Source organism: Toxotes jaculatrix, chromosome 11 (genome assembly GCF_017976425.1).
Source record: "Toxotes jaculatrix isolate fToxJac2 chromosome 11, fToxJac2.pri, whole genome shotgun sequence".
NCBI classification, from domain to species: domain Eukaryota; kingdom Metazoa; phylum Chordata; class Actinopteri; family Toxotidae; genus Toxotes; species Toxotes jaculatrix.
Genome location: NC_054404.1, coordinates 10,319,241 through 10,339,449, shown reverse-complemented (window position 1 = coordinate 10,339,449; position 20,209 = coordinate 10,319,241). Strand labels below are relative to the sequence as shown.

Sequence of the window (20,209 nt, the reverse complement as noted above, 5' to 3'; positions counted from 1 at the left end):
AATACCTGCATTTTTACTGCGACCGCACAGCAGCGAATAACTGACCCGTGCTATTGTGGTCCTGTTTGGCTGCGTGGCTAATCGAGGCCAACCTGGGACAGTGTCCTCCTTCAAGCTAAAGCTATGTCTTGCGCTAAACTGCCTCAATACACGTGTGGGTGTTCTTATGACCAGAGAGAAAGAGCTTTTTTTTTCAGTTCTCAGTACTTCTACACCTTAGTTCTAACTGAATCTCTGTGGTTTGAGGGTTATTTCTACTCCCACGTGGCGATGTGTGTTTTATGTGCTACTTCACATTAAAAGCTCTCCAAAGGTGACCCAGCAGGAGGCTTTCATTGTGACGCAGCTGTAGGAAGTTCAGTGTATTTGTCACCCAGTGAGTAGCACTTTATTGTTTAATAAAAAGTGGTATACACAACAGGGTGTGAACATATTTGATGCATTTTAGTCAACTGATAAGTTTTAAATATTGCAGGAAGGAACAGTACAGATAGATGAAACAGCCAGAGCACGGTGGTTATTCTGTATCTACACAGAAGGCGTTTCAGCAGTGTCTTTCAGTCAGCCATCTCATGTTCATCTGACAGAACAGATATGCTCCTATTTTAATCAATCCAGCTCAGGTTTATCCATTTTACATGCATATCTATAGTGAGTACTTCCAAAACACTGATGACCTATTCACCTCCGCTACAGCAGCTCCTCTGTTAATGTGCTGCGCACGCCACGGCATCTGTGTAGACACACCATTAGATAATTTGTCTGTGAGGCTAACCTATTAATGCCCAACCTTCTAATATATTCTTGGACACTACTCAACATCCCCATATCTTCACTTATTTATTAAGTAAGCCATTATTTCTGGTAATCCAAGGATACCCCCTTATCTTGTGTGCAGATATGCAACAGTCATAACAAACACTGGAGGCCTCATTTCCTCTTTCATTTTTCTACTTAGAAGAACAACTTTTGTTGTCAAACTGCATTGCATAAACAGGTGCACAGGTTTTATCATGTTCAAACCGTCCTAGCCCATCGAAATAATCATGAGAGCACTAGAGGCCCACATTAAATCTTTCATTTGCTGGTAGCAACTCTGCAAATGCACATAATGGTGTTTATACATTTTCCCATTAGGGTCAGTCTTTCCAACTGAAATACCCAGGCTAAACATCCCATTCTTTATGGCTTTGTTTAGCATCAGCACAAGTCAACTCTGTCTGGTTCTTCACAGGGAATGTGATAAAATGCACCTCGTGACACGGGGGGAGGGGGCATGAAAAAAAATTATATAATTAGGGAAACCTAAAGAACATTAACTGGATAATAGCTTTTCATTTCTGTGTCAAGTGCACATTGAGATCACTGCTCGCACCGAGGGCTACTCTCTCCCACACCCACATGCACACAATGAACACTCACTTAGGAAACACTCATAATAACAGTTACATCATCCTGCAGAGGGAAGCACCTGCAGTGTTAGTGACTCAAGACAAACAAGTAAATTCAATTTTAGAACAATGCGATGGGAGTTTGAAAACGTATTTTGCAATCTTACGTTTTAAGTAAATGCTTTAATTGTTCTTTAGCATGAGAACGTAGTACCATGTGACAGTACATTAAACAACGTTTTGCCCAAAGATGGATGACTAATTGTGGTAATGACAGCCCTATATGATATGTTGTCATGTTGATATATCACCTCTCTCAAGTTAACTTTCTGGTTGTGTTCCCCTCTGCCTTCATTAAGCAATAGGTTGAAACTAAAATTGTCAGTCAACAGCATTTTGGGAATGCCAAAAGATATTACTCACTGGTTATTTACTTTTGAGCAGCATGGTAAACCATTCAAAAAGCACCATTTAGATAAGAACATGTGTAAAACATCTTATTTTTTTTGGCATTTACTGTTAAGCAGGCATGTATCATGGCATGGGAAATGGAAAAACTAATGAGGTGTAACCATTTTTCATCTTGCTGAGACTTTAAGAGCAAATTAAAATGCAGTTTCGTAAATGTCATCAAGTGGGGGCTCCATACACGGGGAACTGGATTCTTTTCCTTTTAGTTCCCTTTGGTTCAAACATTACTGACCAGATGGATTAGCAACCATAGGCATAAAATGTGCAGTTTACTGATATCAAGTCCAGTCCTGGTTCTGTTCTCATAGTGAACTACGGTTCCCTGGTACAGCTGAAATTATGGGGGAGTGTGAAAGGAGTGTCTGGCCTGGCAGTGCAGAGCGCGAGTTACAGTGTCCTCCCAAAGCCTCCTTTTCTCAGTGATCAAATACCTTACAGTAATCAGTTAATGAATTGTCTTGGTATCTATGAACTAGCTTAGGTAGGCTGCATAGATAAACACAGAGGAGAAGACACAGATAAGGCTTTAGGACCAGCTGCTTGCCTGGATGTTTAGCCTGATCTTTTTCTGTTTGGTATTTTTGAATGCTATCTCTAGCTGGGTTCAAGCCATGCCTGTTAGCCAGGGCTAATCACTCCCGTCATTAAAGCACTCAGGCTCCCTTGCTACCACTGATTACATCTCACTGTAGGTAATGAATAGCTCTGCTTTGGTCCAGCACACCTAACTAAACTGACGGAACATTTGCTCTATTTATTAATCATTTAGTTTGCTTTTTTGTGGATTTTGTCAACATGCACGCACCTGTGTCTTTCTGTGTGACGTTGCTGAAAGAGTTTTAAGTTACACACCAGCATTGAGCCGTTGGTGTTACGTTACTATGACAGGTATCTTTCGTGCTTGATTTCCAAGCTGTTAAGATCAACTTACAGGCGCAGGTCAGACATTACATACATGCGATGTAACCTATTGAGACTTTTTGGTCATTTACTGTAATGACTGATGTTTTCTCGATAAACCATTTCAGGTTTCACCACAGTTAATCAACAGTTAATTTAGGTTATTCAAGAAAATAATTAACAGATTAATCAACACTGAAAATAATTATTAGCTTTGAAAAGATGGTTGTAATGTTGTTAGAGTAGAATATTTACTAATAACAGTAATCTGTAATTCACATGACTGAATTTGCCAAATATTTTGAAGTGGTCTGAGGAAAGAAGTATGAAATATTGGATAATAGTTTTTCAATGTACCTTTTTTTGTGACTAATTGACAATCAGTGGTTGAGATCAGTGGCCACATATTCTGTAGCGCCACATTAGAAAGCCACACAGAAAACACTCATGATTTAACACCATGTCATGCAGCTTTGTGGCTGTGGATACGTGAGTGCTTTTGGGTGTGATATGTGCGATGTGGGTGGACACTGGGTGAACTTTGTGGATACTGAGAGCCTTCTGGGAATGCCAGTAGGGTTGACAAGCATGTTGATGAGATATATTTCTACATAAAATGTTACTTAGAAATCTGATGCAAACTACACACAGAAAGGATCAGTCTTCATGCAGAATAGAAAAAGCTCTGAGCCACTGAGCCAGCCAATCAAATGCTTTTAATCTCATGGAATAATCCAGAAAACACCCATTTTCTTACCTGCTGTGGTCCCTTTCTCTTCACTCCAAGCAGTTATTCTCACACCTGTTGTTTTGGCATCAGGGTCTATCAAAGCGTTTTGTTTTTATTTTGTTTTTTTTTAAATTGATCAGTGTTGGCTATATAAACCACAATCCATTTCCAATCCATTGTTTATTTTACCTTATTGTTCTCTGTGTGCCTGTAAAAGGACCATTGCCTGCAGGTGTTTTAAATTTGAATATGACAGGACAGTCTGCTGCTATTATAATTCTAATTGGGATGTAATGAGGTTGTAAACATGGTGAGTGTTGCAGTTTGTTTGAGCACTCTGGCATTATTGGGTAAAATAGCGTTCGCTGATACCTAATTTACGAAGCCATGTGCTGCTGACATCTCCCAGGTTTTATGACTTAGATCTTTGCATAATTTATAGTGCATTGTTTTTCATCTAGTCACTTGATCAATTGGATGACATGGCTCTGTACAGTAAGTGGAGATGGGGAGGAGCCACTCAAGATGTAATCTGGTGCTTCTGTTACACTGATGAGTTCACAATTTTCATTACCTGCGCTAAGAGGAGGAGATATGGTGCAATGAGAGTGAAGAGGATGTCAGATCTTTCAAGAAATGACTGTTTTCTCCAGTTAGCATATGAGGCACTTTTTTTTACTGAATGTACAGTGCAGGGATTCAAAGGATTCAGTGTCAAGCTTCTGTTTCCCCAACCTTGATAAGCTTATTGTACCATACATGTTTGGAGGGACACTTGCTTTTTCAAAGAATAAAATTATTAATTTGGAGAATAAAGCAAACACGAAATTTTTTAACATGATTTATATTTCCATCAATAGGATGTATCATTTTAAAACATTAAAGCCAGGACACCCTGACAAGTTACTGTAATAACATTTGTCAACATCACTGTTAGTAACTTGTCGGGGTGCACCTGTCCTGGAGGTCAAAGACAACAACAACAAAGCTGAAGCACAGCTCAAAGTTCAAAGCAGAAACATCGGCACATTTCACAATGTGTTGTTGTTTTACATTATAGATTAGTTCGTCCATTTTTTCAATAATTTAGTCTATAAATCCCATCACAGTTTTCCAGACTCCAAGGTGGCATCTTTTTTTAGCCTGACTAACAGTACAAAACCCCAAAAATATAGTTTACAATGATATAAAACAACTAATTCTCTCATTGGACAAGGTGGAAAAATTTGGGCATTGTTTGTTTGTTTGCTTAAAACATTTCTTAGACAATTAATCAATTATCACAGTTATTAATTTAGGCTTTTATCATTTATCAACCTTTAGCAGACTCATATTGTGATGACATGATCATTATTTTCTCCAAATTTTGGATGTCCAAAGCAATTTCAAGCAAACACCTAATCAAAAATCACCTAAATCAATTGCTGAAGTTAGATCTCATGAAAAGCATGGAACACAGTTCTTTGCTATAAGCATCTACAGGTTTGTTTTATGTAATTCTTTTTTCCTCAAAAACATTTACCATACCATGGTGTACATCTAATGGTAAATATTCTTGTTAACACACTGATAATAATCTCAATCATGTACCTCTACACTAATATTTAGACTGCAGTGAAATGTGTAACAGCCAAGATAAGCGATTGGAGTATCACATTATTCAGATTATGTTGTGGTGAATCTTCGCTTTTCTTCTTCTTGTTCTACAATAATGCTTGACTGTGCTGTTACATATTTAGCAGACACTGGTGTTAGACTGACCCTCTCAAAACTCGAAAGCGAAGCGGCATCCACACATATACTTAACAGCTGCAAAACAGCAGTGAGGTGTCATTACTTCACATCTTGAGTGGTCACCATCTCAGAGCCACATTCTCTGTCTGGTAATTTCAGCTGTTCTGTAGAGCTGAATAGATGTATTTTGACATAAAACAGGCAATAACAATTCATGGAGACAGAGCAGCACTACACTGTTTGATACAGAGGAGAGGAGCATTTTGCTGCTGATTATATAAAACTACAGTCTGTGCAGAGGTCCGGCTCAACTTTTTTCCTCCATTAGAATTTACCTGGCCTTGTCTCTTCTCTTTATGCAATTTATTGTTTTATGTTTCAGTGCAAACTAGGTTTAACTTAATTATCTTGTCAATATAAATTCAAAAGACCCAAAAGCTGTGCAAATTGAAAAATAACTTGAAATTAGCTTTTTAAAATGAGAAACCGGCCAAAAGAAAATTAAGTTTTGAAATCATAAACACAATTATTATAGTGAATATTTCTGCAGTTAGCAGGAAAATGAACATGGGTTGAAACTCTGCTAGTCATGGTGCTTTGCATCCTCTGGAGTGATGATGCACATGTTGGAGCCCCTGAAGAACACCTGAACTCACAGCTCTTCCTGTAACTGGGATACTGACTCACCGTCTTATGAAAGACTCAAAAGACCAGAGTTTTTACCTTTGAGGGATTTCATCTCTCTTTTGTATCTGCTGTCAACTTTTAACAAAACTGCCTAGAAAACAAGTTGACTTCTTGATGGTATATTGTGAAAGTGAACATTGAATTTCTGTTCGTTCAGTCTGTTGCTAGCAATGAACGATTACTACAAATTCGCAGCTGCTTTGTACTTTTTTTGTCACTTCTCACAAAACTCATGACCAAACCTCCAGTGATGCTCCTGTGTGTCTGTTTGGTATTGCCCGTGGCTGAGCTATTAATTACATAGAAACTGAATCTGTATATTTAAGTAACTCATCTAAATTTGCTAGGAGCAGTAAATTATTAATAACATCAAATAGCATCGTGTTTCCTGCTTTGTGGTGACATGTTTGGCTTTAAAGTGTTAATAAAAGTCGTGATTTCTGTTATCGAGACATTTCTGACAGTCTGTCAAAACCAAAGCGCATGAACAGGAAGAGGTGGAGAAGGAGCTCGATGCCAGATGAGAGCCGATCGAAGAAACACCGACAGCGGAAGAAAGAGAGACAAGCTGCTTTTTTTTTTTTTCTTCCAGGAGGCGCAAAGCCCCTGCACTTAGGAGATAAAGAACTGCATCTTCACTCTCTATGTAATCCATATCTGTGATTGCTTCATTCACCTCTCCCTACCCTACCTTACAATAAGCCATCTGCTCTTTCTTGTCCACCCCATTCCATCATAACTTTAATCCCTTTTCCCCCATTCTGCCAAAGATGATGGCAAAGATACTCTATGAATATATAGGCAAGTATTTTTATTTGGCAGAACCAATTAGCTCGGAGGGAGCTGCGGTTGGTCTGTGGTTACGTGATGTAAATTAACACAGAGCAGAGTGGAAGTGAACCGTCGCCTTTAGAGTTTCATGAGAGCATTGTATAGTTTCTGAAAATACGGATATCTGTTCATGATGTGGCTCATGGGCCACTATGAGAGGGCTGCTTTGGAAGTGTGTTGAAGCTATTTTTCTTTCAACACTCAGTCAGCAACCTCTGCAGTTTCCCTGTTCATTAAGTTTGAAGGAACATTGTTGTTAGCCTATGTAAATGAGATACAGCGTTCCCATGTCAACCAAGAGGAGATTTGGAGGAAGCTGTGGAGAGAAATGACTTGTCTCTTCAGGGTGGCTGGTTGTGCAGGTCTGAGTTTTCTCATGTGAAAAGGATCAAAGCAATCTTACTCAGCCCCCTTAAGAAAGATAGATGTACGAATGTGGGAAATCAAATCTGCTTCAAAAGGGAACACCACTGGGAGCCATAGAGATGAGAAGGCAGAGAGAGAATAGGAAACCAGTGTGAACTGAGTCTTGTTGTTGCACTGTAAGAGGAGAGAACACAGCTGTCTCCTGCTGTCCACAGAGTGTACATGCAAGATGTCTGTTGTTTGGGTACAGTGGGTTCAATGGTGTAAAAATTTGTTTGGGTGTATGTCTGCACAGATTTGGAGGAAGGAAAGTAAATAAATACAAACTTCACAATGTGGGCGATAGAGAAACCAAGTGAAAAATAGAGGAAAATCACCCTCACAAAAGAACAAGTGCTGATAGTGTGAGTTAGAGATTTTGATTTTGTCGAACATACTTTGAAATGATAGTGTTGATGCCTGTGAGTCCCCTCCCGTCCCCTTAGCATATGCTATGAAAGCTGATTTCACAGCTCAGAGAATAAGCCTTGTGAGGAAGGGGTGACATCAAATAGCTCAGACAGAAGCCAGAAAACCCTCGATTCCTCATAGTGACACTTTGCCTTGCACCTTGCACGACAAGGAAGGCTCAGTATACACTCTGCACGCACTGCTTTGCTTGTAATTTCCACTAGAGTCTGAATAGGTGTATTTACTGTAAATCCTTTCTGTCAGTTTGGTTCAGGCACAATCCTAATGTATAGAGCCAATACAATGTGCTGCAGTTTGCTCTGACTGTTTGAGCAGCGTGTGTACAAAATTATAACTTCTGACAAGAATTTTTAGTTCTCCAGTCTGTGCAGTGTTATCCTATTAAATTCCACCTGAAATCTATTTCTTCTTGTGTGTATGAAATATTCACCCTCTGTAGACTTAGATAGGTGTTTTAAAAAGTTTGTAGTTTGCTTTTTCAACAACAATGGTGGCTGGGTTTAGCTTAAATTTGATTGCTGTTGAAATGGATGGCATTAGTCATAAGCAGTTAGGGCTGGGAAGGGCTAATCCTTTATTCTGAGTATATTAAAACATGTTTGTGTTTCCTCATATTTCCACTAAAATTAGGTACGCTGTTTTTAATCTGGACCTCATGCATGACCCAGTCAAGCTTGCTAGCAGAGGCATTATTTAACATCAAATATTGTGTATCTGTTAAGAATGGGGACAAATTAGCGCCAGTTTCTCTCCAAGAAAAAGACAGGAGAGGTTTGACCTAAAATAATTCCACAAATTATCAAAGAAATTACAATAAAGAGAGATTTTTCAGATGGGTATCCATGCATTTTTGATATACTGCCCAGCCCTTGAGACAATGTGCACATTGATTTTTGAGTAATCCAGAAGTAACTGCATACACTCAGACTGATTCAGATGATCCAGTGGATTATGTTATTTGTGAAAAATTGGATTGCAAGATTAATGTGTTGTTCAAAAATATAGACCTGATGATAATGCCGTAGGTAGATGTGCACGTGTGTCTGTGTCTGTGCGTGTGTGTGTGTTGGTCACAGCTGTGCATGCATGAGGCCTGGAGGACTCGCTGAAACATGAATGAAAAATTCTCTCTCCCGCTTATTTTTTTTTTTTTTGTCCAGGTGGGCAGGCAATAAGGCTTGACAGAAGATGCAACAGGGGTGGTGGCTCGTCAGATGGCTGGGGACAGGAATGGCAATCCTCTCTTTGCTAACGCACAGCTGGGGCCAGGACACGGAAGGTATGAGCAGCAGGCTCTGAGGTGAACATCCTCAGGCTTCCCCTTCTTCAGTCACAACAGCATAACTTTATTATAACTGATAAATTATGTGCCAAACTGAGGTGTGGACCACTTGAACAATTTTACAAACTCTTGCTAAATAGGCCAGTGGTAAAACTAATTTTAAAATATTTTAAAAGGATTTTCTAGCTCAGTGGTCTTTACTTGCAAAGTATGGGTATACATTTTACATTTATTCATAGGACATATTTTGTCTTGTAGGTCTGTAGAGAGAGTTTCCATCTCTTCAGGACTGTGTGGTGTGAAAGCTGTCTACAAAGTCATATACATGAATATTTACTGTTTATATACTGATGACAGTCATTTAGCTGCATCATTATGTTATTGCAAATAGTTCAATATGTGCCTGCAGTAGTTGAAGTTACAGAATTTGTTTAAGCCACTACCTAGAACTTTCATAACAAAAGTTTGATTTCATTGAAGTTGAGGAGGACCATAGAGACGTTTCTCTCAGGTGAGCTTCTCAACATCATGCATAATGCTTCAGTGCAAATAACTTTGCTTTCACAGTAGTCTCACTACACCCCCCACCCCCCTTGAAATTTACATAATGTTTTTCAAAAGACATTATTTAAAGAGAGGTTGTAAATCCAGCTTTCTTCCTACACAGTTCACTGATTGTACTAAGAGGATTCTCCTTGTAGTTTCATGTTTAAGTTCCCACATTACGGAGGGAATCATAGCATTTATAGTCTCAACTCACCGACTTTGTAGCAGATGCCAGTTAAAAGTGAATTTCAGCTGTATGAGATTGGCAGGTCTTTAAAGACAGTGCTGAGGGGGAGCTCCACATACACAGACATGCTTCAATTCCCCTGTGTGGCAATATTGCACATGATTCAGGTCAATTTTAAGATGCTGTACTTTTTAGAAGCATATTCCCTTTATCCCAACCCTGTTTCTTTCTTTCTTTTCATCCCTTTCCTGCTTCCCAGCCTTCCTTGACAAGCTCACGAATGTAAAAGCAGTTTTAGATAGGAGTATAATGTCTGCTTACTGTCATTTGAATTAAGTTTTTATTTTGAGAGGTTTGCTACATGGGTTTGTATGATATCATTTGAGCAGAGAAATGCTTTATGACTGACTGAGCCTTTGAAGGTGAACGAGTGCCTTGTGGTTTCCTCTTTGGATGAAGTTTCACTCCGAGGCTCTGAACGCATTAATAGACAAGTAGAGTTGTGTGGAGTGAGGAAACCATTGACCCAAATCATAACAGCTGTGGAACTCAAGAATAGCCCTATGGAATATGGCCATGTGAGTAATTTCTTTTACAGCTTGCAGTGGCTTTAGTATACAATGATATTAATTTTAAGTGTATTTATCAGAGCCTCACATAGTGTTCGTAGACGTACCGACAAATTGTCTTTTATTAATTAGGTTCTCTGACCTTGTGATGTAATTAATATCTGCTTCAGCAAACTTGTGTTTGCTCGAGCTAATGTGCGCTAATGTTGGTAATGCGTCAGTGTTTTCATGCTGTCTTGTCTAACATTCAGACATCAGAGAGGGACAGTGACAGCACGTTTAGTTGTCTCCAGGAAACATTCACTTGGAGCATGTGACAGGTTTTTTAATGTAATGTATTTTTTAATGTATTGGGACCTAAACACATCTGTTAAAAAAAGCATCCCACATAGATGTAAACTAAAGAATACAATAATTTTCGGTGCTGCACTTTCAACATCATTTCACCAGCGAAAACATCAGGATTCATTTATTCATTTTCCTCATTCATATTTTTACTCATTCATACTATGACTGTTGTTCACAGCAAACAGCTTTCGTGTGATGTATGTAGGTATGCCTAAGTGACGCAAATGCTGGAAGGATAAGGCTGTAAAAGCAACTCTATTACTTGAGACATCACGCCACATTTATGATCACAGACCATGGAATAGTGAACCATCAAACTATCAAATGGTTTCTGTGCTAATATGATCACGGACTGTCCTGGCAAGTCTTTATCCCTGCATTTTTGTTTAAATCTGACATTGTCCTGTGACCCTCACAAAGGCCTTTTATCTGCTGATTATGGATGTGGCTGCAGCCTGTAATTTGACTCATTGCAGACAGAAATAATTATGTAGGGTGAGACAGAGTATATCGGCGTAGTTGAGGTTTGAAGGGTGAGGACGAATGTGGGTGCTGTTGTCGCATCCCTTTGCCATTCAGTGTCACCCAGGGATGATCTCGATTTGAGCAGGGATTTTCACCTCCCTCAACACCACATCTCTCATCTTCTCACTCATAAATCTCCCTGCTCTGCTCACCTTAAAACGCCCTTGGCTTTTGGCTCTGTTAACTTGTTTGTTGTCTGTCTATCACATGAAAATAGCAACCAGAAATTTTTAGATGGCACTGAGCTGTGGAGCCAGTGGACGTCACAGTGTCTTTCAAGTCTTTATTTAATTAATCAGCGAGGCATTACGAATTTTAGGCTTCTGATTAATGTGAATGTGGAGACAGTGTGAAAACATAGGGCTGACCTTGAGACACGTGAGGATTTCTTAATCAATTCGTTAATTTAATTGAAAAAAGTACAAAATTATTCAGTGATATTGTTCTCTTAAAATATGTTGGATGTTAAAAACGAAATCGAGTACCACAAATTCTTCTGTGTGTGAGTTTCAATCATTGACTAATAGCTCATTCACCTTGAAAAAGAACATAAAAAGACAACTACTGAGCAAAGAATTTCAGACAATAATGACCAATTAGTCTCAACTAAGGGGGGTTGCATTTAAGAGAAGTCAAGGATTGTTCTCTTCCTGTTTTCCAGTTTCACTCCTCCTGTTCTCATCCACATTCTCTCTGCATTATGTCCTTTAATTCCTTTCCTTAACACCTTTGCCACTTTCACTTTCCAACAATAATCCTCTCTTCAATGTGCCATCCTTTCATGTTCTCCTCCTTACCTTGTATCATCTGATTCTGACTCCCCTGGTACTGCAAGGCTCCGTGGTCTCTCATTTTTGACTACACGTGCATGTAAATCCTGCAGTGCACCTCATGTATGTCTATCGATCCTTCCGTGACTGGAGACTAGCACACCCAGCAGTTTAACAAATGGTAATGAAAGGTCAAACTTCAATCCAAAGCGCAGCGGACAGATGCACACCGTCCATACCTCCAAATCCCTCCATCGCTAAATCCACGTCAGACAAATGCATGTACGCACAAACAGGCTCATCTGTATTTATGTGCGTATGTGTGTATATGTGTGTGTTTGTGGTGAGGTGTGGATTAGTTAATATTCCTATGGACACTCCTGAGACTTCTGTGACATCAGCAAACCTTCCTGTCTCACGCTATATCCGTCTCTCTGTGCTCTCCCTCTCTTTCCCTCTCTTCCCATCTGCACATCCATTCTGACCCACAATTGTTTGTCTATTTTTGGGATTGTCTGATTAGGGGCCAGATGTGCAGACTGTCAGGCTGCAGCAGAAGCCTGTGGAGTGGGGGAGTAGGGGAGTGACAGCGGGAAGGGGTTTTAATCTGCTTGCCAGTAGGCTGTAATCAGGCTCCGGGAACATAAGGAGGGAGTCGGCCACTCTTGGGAAGACTGGACCCTGTTCTGCCTGGTATCTCTACCAACAGAGGCCCATCCTGTGGCTCAGTATGTGAGCGTGTGCGTGCTGAACTGTTCACTCGGAGTGTGATTGCAACCTTTGCCCCCCTGCCTGTGTGGTTAACCTCACAGAGAGACAAAGATAGGCAGAAGGGAGGGAGTCTGAAGAAGAGTAGGAGGGTGAGCCTCTGCATGGTATTACACATCAGTAAAGTAATCCCCTTCCATTATCAGCCACTAATGATTTACAAGATGCTGCAGGAATTCATTTCCACCAATTTCAGTTCTTCATGACTGCTGCAGTCACTACTGCTTTTTTGTTCTCCCCCTTTTTTTTCTGTCTTCACCACCTGTCTCTCATTTTCTTTCCATTTCTCCCCCACTTGTGACCCTTAAAAATAAGTACATACACACAATTACAGAAGCCCCACAGAGACCCACATCCTAACGATTTGTAAGGAGAAAGGAGGGAGAGATTTGGAGAGAAAGACATGGGGAGAGAGTTGGAGAAAGAGGCAGTGATTGCATTTCTGTACCAAACATAGACATGCTGCAAGAAACGCACAGCACTGTCTGTCTCCACATCGATTTAGCTGCTTTTTCCTCAAGTAAAGGAATGGCTGAATGTCTATATATAAGGGGGGGGTCAAGATGTTAGGTAGGTAACATCTTGCCGTAGTTCAAAAAAGAGAACTGACTCACAGATTCCCAAATATAGTTTTGCATTGAGTTAGGTTTGAACTCTTGAATTGTTAGCTGCGATGATCCTTATTGGTTTGTAACCGTGTCAGATCTGTTGTCTTGGGGAAGTGCAGTGGCATGAGATCAAAGCTGCAAACAATCCCTTCATCATAAAGACAATAAATTATTGTTAGATTCAGATACTTGGCTTCCATGTGGAATTGCATATTGCCGTTCAAGCACGTAAGAAGTGATGTTCCTGGCAAGGATGAGTTTAATCATACATAAATGGGAAGAAATCCACTGTTACTGTCACAACCTAACTTGTGTTCCCATGTGTGCCTGTTGTATTAAAAATGATTTCTCTACCACGATTTAAAATCATGAGCGGAAATGGATTTCTCTTTTGCACGTGTAGGATATTTCTCCCGGATAATTTCATAATATAAATAGCCTCTATATTCAGCCAGTTAGTTTTTACAATCAGTGTTTTAGAATGCACATAATTAGTCCACCACACAGTATACTAATGTTTCACGATTAAGTACTGCAAGTAAACTGAGCTTCATATTTCAAATTAGGTCGAGAAAAAAAAAAATGTTATCAGGTACACAAAGCAGCACGCATCTAAAATGTCAGCACTGACTCTAAAAATACAATTGCAGAATTAATGTGCCATATTTGTTTCCTGCATTACAGTGCCTGTGACTATTAAGGACAATCGCCGTGGTGACATTTTTGGAAAAGTTTAGCAATTGGAAAATCAGTTGTACCTCCTCTAATAACATATTTGAGATGCAATAGTAATCAGTGAATACATCTGCTGTTGTAACCTTTAAATCACAAAAAATACAAGTACAGCAATAACATGAAATGTGTAGTTAGTCTGTGTAAGGAACTGTAACAGATCAATGCAAAGATGTGAGAATGTATATGAAACATATTTCAGCACTGAGCATAAAGCAGAGACAGAAATGTAGAACCTTTGCTTGTTATACCAGTTGTGTATTATTGATGCATGGTTATATTTAGGTTCTCTCATTGCACTGGGGAGTTTTAGGATTGTTCAGTAAGTGTTAAAAAAGAAAGCTTCACATAATTTGAAGCACAACCAATTTTTTTGTCATTTATGCTTCCTCTGAAATGGCTCATCTGCCTCATCGAGTTTGGTGATAAATTTATCCGCTTTGTTCTTGAAATTCTTAACGTCCTTCCATATAAAAAAAAATTGGAAATGATAAAACATTTTTTTTTAAGTTACATGGCAACTGTTTTTCAAATCAATAAAACTTACAATACTTACAACAGAAATGTGTCTAATAATAATTTCTATAGTTGGTATGAAAGCTGTTTTGTAAATGCAGTGCCTGTCATGACATAGTACGCATATGTAAGGGAACCGTACGATAAAAGGGGTGGGGGTAGGAAAGACCTATACATTATAATGCAATGAAATACAGTAACATGCAATAAGTGCTGCCTTTCTGAGGCTTGTAATGTTTGTTCATTTAAACATTTCAAGGCTTTGACACATGACTCAGATTGTGAAGGGACCTTTACTGTATAATGGGAACTGTAATGCACAGCTTTCACAGCCAACCCCTGTGGACAACTGGCCCCAGCCCACCTTTCTATAACACAGACTGCTCAACTGTTTTGACCTGCTGTCTGCCCATGAGCAGCCATTACCAGGCAATGTGGGCCATTGGACAGCTGCCCTTTGTCTGTCTCAGTGTCCTTTGCCAGCCCCTACTGGACCTGTCCCAGAATGCCCCTCTACCCCACTAGACATAGATCCATGCAAAATAAACTCTTATCAGTCCCTGTTTGCTCTGTCTCCACTCATCTCTGTCCTGGGCTGTCTACCACCCCGGGGATTATTCATAACTCTAACCTCCAACCTTGAAGTTTTTTTTTTTTTTTAAGTAATATGCTGGTCAGTCCAGAGGTCATCAGACATTCCTCCCTCAGGTGGACCAGTGGCACTGTGGCTGGAGGAAGAGAAATGATCTCGTACAGATTTTCCTGTCCTTGCCAGAAGAATTTTCCATAGGCTCTGTCAGACATTTCCTTATCATCACATAGAGGCTGATATTTATATGAACGGGTAGACGCATTTATGATTGTATATGGGCGTACAGTATGAGACATTTAAAGATAAGAGGAGGCTTGTGTTGGCAGTTTGCCATCCATCTAAAGGATGAGAAATGAGTTCCTTCCTCTTTGTTGCTTCTGCCCTTTCTCAAGAATCTCTCTCTCTCTCTCTCTCTCTCTCTCTGCTGCTCTCTTTTTTCACTCCCTCTCCTTTGACTCCTTTGACAGTTTTTAATGAGTGGCTGCCCACATCTAGAGAGGGCAAGCAACATTTGCTGTAAATGTGAAATGATTTGCATTTCTTAGTTATTTAAGTAAGATGCCTCTGATCCTTTGTAGGTTTGTTGTAAAGGCCTGTCAGATTGATGGGGACAGGGTGGACTCCTGGACCATATTGCTTGTTTAGGTTAGTTGTCCTTTGCATTTTTTTTTTTTAAATTTCCACTCCCAGGTAGCAGGAGTTTGATTTATCAGTTGCTAAAAAGGTGCTTTTGCAGATGAAGCCACAGGAAAGCACAGGCTGTTGAATCGAGTGGCAGGTAAAAAATGCCTTTGAAACTAAATGTCAGTGAGCAGAATTCATCTCACCACTGCCTTGTTGCTCCAGTAATGTAGCGTCAATGAGCTGCCTTGTGAAGACTTGAATTGCCTAGAAGGCTGTCTGCATCTCTGAGCATCTCATTTGAAAGAACTGTGTATAAAAAACAAAAACATACATTGGTGATGGACATGAAAGCTTTCATTTTCTCCTCTATAACAGTAGTAGATAGACAGCCTTTGTTTTCATCAGAGCACCTTCCATTTGGCTATTAAATCCTACCACCGCTTTTGGCAAAATGAATCTCAACACTAAGAAAGATTTTGATTCACTGAGACATTTTCAATATTTATTCGAAATCTTGTATAATAGAGGTTAATCTAAGGCAGAGTATGCTTAAAAGTTTCCCAGGGTTAAGCAGTTGCTGTTAAAAAAAGGAAAATATTAAACAAGCATTTTATTGTTTTGTCTTTGTCTGATCGATTTTGCTCAGCTCTCTGTATTTTTGTCAAATATTATGGTTTTGCAGGAGAGAATGTCGTTTCGCTCAGTCACAAACATTCTACAAATTGATTGAAGCTTGCTTGCATCCAATTCTGATCCCTCTGTGAGACAAGCTGTAATCATTTTGTAAGCTTTTACGGCGAGTCAACATTGTTTGGCTGATTAATGAGAAGATTTCTTTTGGTGAGAGCAAATTACCTAGAGGTCAAAATTAGAAGTTTTTGATTGTCTTCAGTTAACACCTCTGAAGTGTACAGTGCCCTGATTACCTATTAGTGATTGAATGCTGCCTGCTGCATTTGTGATGATTTCCACCTTTTTAAATACCCGACTCCACCACCACCCAGTGCTCATTTCATTTGACAGATTAGGTCATTAAAAAACACAGTGTTTCTTGAGATTTACTGAATAAAAGCATCTGCTGAGGACTCAGAGAGAGCCATTATAGTCACTATGAAAAATATAAAAAATATGTAGAAGTACAGAATTTGATAATGTGGCTCCTTGTGTCGTTAGGGGTAAGCACATGGCCTCAGACTTTAGTTGTCGCATTTGAAGCCAACAAGGTGCCAGTAGACAAAAATTTGTCCCCAGTGCTCATGAGTGTGAGGTAAAAGACAAGTTTAATCAAATTATTATATAAATATCAAACAGTGTGAGGTCTGCCTGTCTTGACTGGAATTATTGAGGCTTTACTTTTTTCTCCTCAGCCATTTGGTTTGTGACTGTGCTGAACACCTGATGTAACCTTAGAGGTGCATAAATATTTCAAATGCAAACATAGAGATTTACCCACTACTGGCCTAGAATAAGCCAGTTTTCTTTTTTTCTCTCAGAGTCTTGAGGAGTTTGGAGATCCAGTCTTCTGCAAGGCAGCCAGTTATACCCCTAAAACCCAGTCCACTCTGCTCCAATTTTATTTTCACTCAGTGTTTCTTTCTGTTCATCTTGCAAATTATGTATAAATTATGTGCACGTTATGACAGTTCAGTTCCTGACCCTGTCTAAAGGGGTCAGTCAAAACAATTTACATTGCTATGTTGCATTTTAGCTACTTTTGATTCTGTAGAAGTGTTGTTGGACAGAACAGCACTCAACCAGAGACAGAATCCAACACAATGAAATTGGATATTTGGCAGCTAGGTCTCCATATGAGGCTTTATTTTTGCTTTTCCAGCTATTTTGCCCTTGATCAGGCTGATTACTACTCACTGAGTGGCTTTTGACCATTGTGTATTTTTTGTGACAACTGTATATCAGTGCTGACGTACTCAACCCCCTACAGTTCAAGACACAGAGATGAAGTTGAAAAACTGTGAAACATCTCTTTCATCTACTGGCACATGATGTAAGCTTCCGCTTTTTGAATAATATTGATTTGTATCAAGGCCATAGTCTGCAGATTTTTCCAATAATAATAATAAAAAAAATCTCTGCAACCCGAATATTTTACCCAAGAAATAAAGTTGGGTAGGAGGCACAGACTTTTCTATTCTTAAATCTGGTTGACAGTCTCAACAAGACTGGTGAACAGTCTTATTGAGAACCTACAGACCTCATGCTGCTGTATACCCCTCTTCCTGAGCTGTATGATCAGCTTTGTCTTTTATAGCTCCCACTATTCTGCTCTGTATTGTTTTTGACTGGTTACCATTTTAAACAGGTGCATCTATTTTCTTGTTGACTCTCCTCTGCAGTTTGAAACACAAACTTTTCCCTGCCCCAAATTATCTCCTGTTCTGCTGCCATTCTCTCTTTTTTTGAATCAAGTCAACTTCTTTGCTTTTGACATCCTGAATGAAACATGCAGTTTTTTTTTTGAGGATTGGTGATGGTCAGATTGGTGGAAGAATGTATTGGCAATTTTCTATTCAAACATGTTTACTATTTATTTGTATAGGTAAGTGTCTGCAAGTTTCATCCTGCGTTATTATTTTGAGTGCTGCTGGAGGGGTGTACGACAGATCTGGTAAGACTATTTGGCACATTCTTGTATGAACTCAGTGAACCATTGGGAAGTGAATTGGCAGGAAAATATTTTTTATACTCTCTCATTATTCTGGAAACCCTTTCAAATGGAAGGAAAGCTTGATGTAGACTGTCATTAGAAAATATCACCTGCTGCTGAAATGTGTGAGTGTAGCAGGATATTTGGATCATCTCAGTTTTGTAGTGAATGACTGAGCAGGCTTTGTTGCTTTGAGTTTGCTCGCGTTTGTATTCACATGCATGTGTATGTGTGTGCCTTACTCCCTCAGTGCTCTGATCGCAACATAGGACTGTTAGCACTGCAAATGGAGGCACTATTCTTTATCTCTGTTTGGTTCTGCCTTTTGTCGTCAAAGCGGACTCTTCACATTTTCTCTCTTAGTGCCGCAACTACCACTTAACCTTTCACACATACATGTACATGTGCACCTGCACACACACACCTACACACATCTGTGCCTGAACACACACATACAAAACTAACAAAACAGACTGTCTGTGATCCTTTAAAAAGCCTCTCAAAATGAGTGCAAGTAACTTTTATTCCACACACGCACACTCGCACATATGCTTTCTCTTTGTACTTCGTGCAGAGTATATTCTCTCAGAGCAGATTTGCATACTTATTTTGATGTTGCTTGTTGTTTGTGTCTCCGATTGTGAGGTGTGACCCACTTGCTCTGTTCATTTTGTCGCTATTAAAGGAAACTCTCATCCTGCTGCTTCTTCAGCAGATGGTTACAGGTTTTCTAATTGCTATAAAATCATGGAACTCTGAAAATGAACAGTGAACACACCTTAGGAATTAGCGGTGCAAGATAAGAATGTGTTGAAAAGAATTTTGGATTAGATTAGAAAAGGCTGCGTATGCTCACTATCATATTACCTTGTACTGAGAAAGGATTTTCACGTATGGAGCAAGATGAGATGCATGCATGGATGTAAATCTCAGCGCTAGATAGTCTGTGTGAAAAATGTCCAGCTTATGATGAAAACGTAAACGTAATAAAAACATTAAAATGCAGTCAATGATCTGCATGAAATATTCCATATTGTAGCCCCAGGTTTTCATTGCCATTTATTTGTTAATTATTGTGGGTGTCTGCACTTTAGAAACAGAAATAATTAAAAATGCAGCAACATCACATCCTAAGGTTTTTATCTCTGATTAATATGCACTTTTAAACCACCACATTAGTGAAGGCTCATGGGCATGCATATTTAATAAGAAAACTATCTGCTGTTTTGCACCTGGCAACAGGTGCATAGTTGCACAACTGATGTCAGGGAACAGAAGGCAGGTGTGAAACCCTAGAGCTCTGACTGCTGATGTGGTGTCACTGACCGAGTGTCTTTTTTTCTGTCCATCTCTGATTACATGTAATGTAAGAGGACACCACCAGCTGCTTGAGATTCAGTATCTTACAAGATGGAGGCAGAGCGTAAAAAAAAAAGAGCTAGGAAAAGATGCTCATTGACTTGAATATGGGTTCCAGTGCTCTTTCAAGCTGTTTCTCCTTTTCCAAAACACAAGCTACAACTTAATTTACTAAGAGAAGATTTTTAAATTGATTCAGATTTGTAATGCACCCCTTTCCTTCTCTTGTGGAATAATTTCAGCCAGCAGTTACTGGCAGCAAGAAGAGGATCTGCTGGCCGTATTTGCGAAACCTGTGTGTGGTTCACCAACATCTGTCATTTCTTTACTGAAGGCTTCTTCAGTGTATCCTCCCTGAAACTGTCTCTCTTTTCTGCTATTTCCTAATACTTGTTCTTTTTTATAATGATCTTATTTCTTCTTTCCTAATGTCAGTTCTTCAACCGACTGTTTCATGCTTTTCTTTTCTTCCATGCTTCTGCTCTGCTTCCCCCTGGCTCCACTAACCCCTGACCCCTTCAGACTGGCAGTATGAGG

At 39.5% G+C, this 20,209-nt stretch overlaps 1 protein-coding gene across 1 annotated transcript in view; it reads left to right on the top strand.

The window, feature by feature from the left end:
* The first annotated feature begins 8,769 nt into the window (after nucleotides 1–8,769).
* pcdh15a (protocadherin-related 15a) overlaps nucleotides 8,770–20,209 on the top strand; it is a 130,814-nt gene continuing 119,374 nt past the window's right edge. Inside the window, exons 1-2 of the mRNA XM_041049812.1 lie at nucleotides 8,770–8,860; nucleotides 20,195–20,209. Of these exons, the coding sequence (XP_040905746.1) occupies nucleotides 8,770–8,860; nucleotides 20,195–20,209 (106 nt within the window). The remainder of the gene's footprint in view (nucleotides 8,861–20,194) is intronic.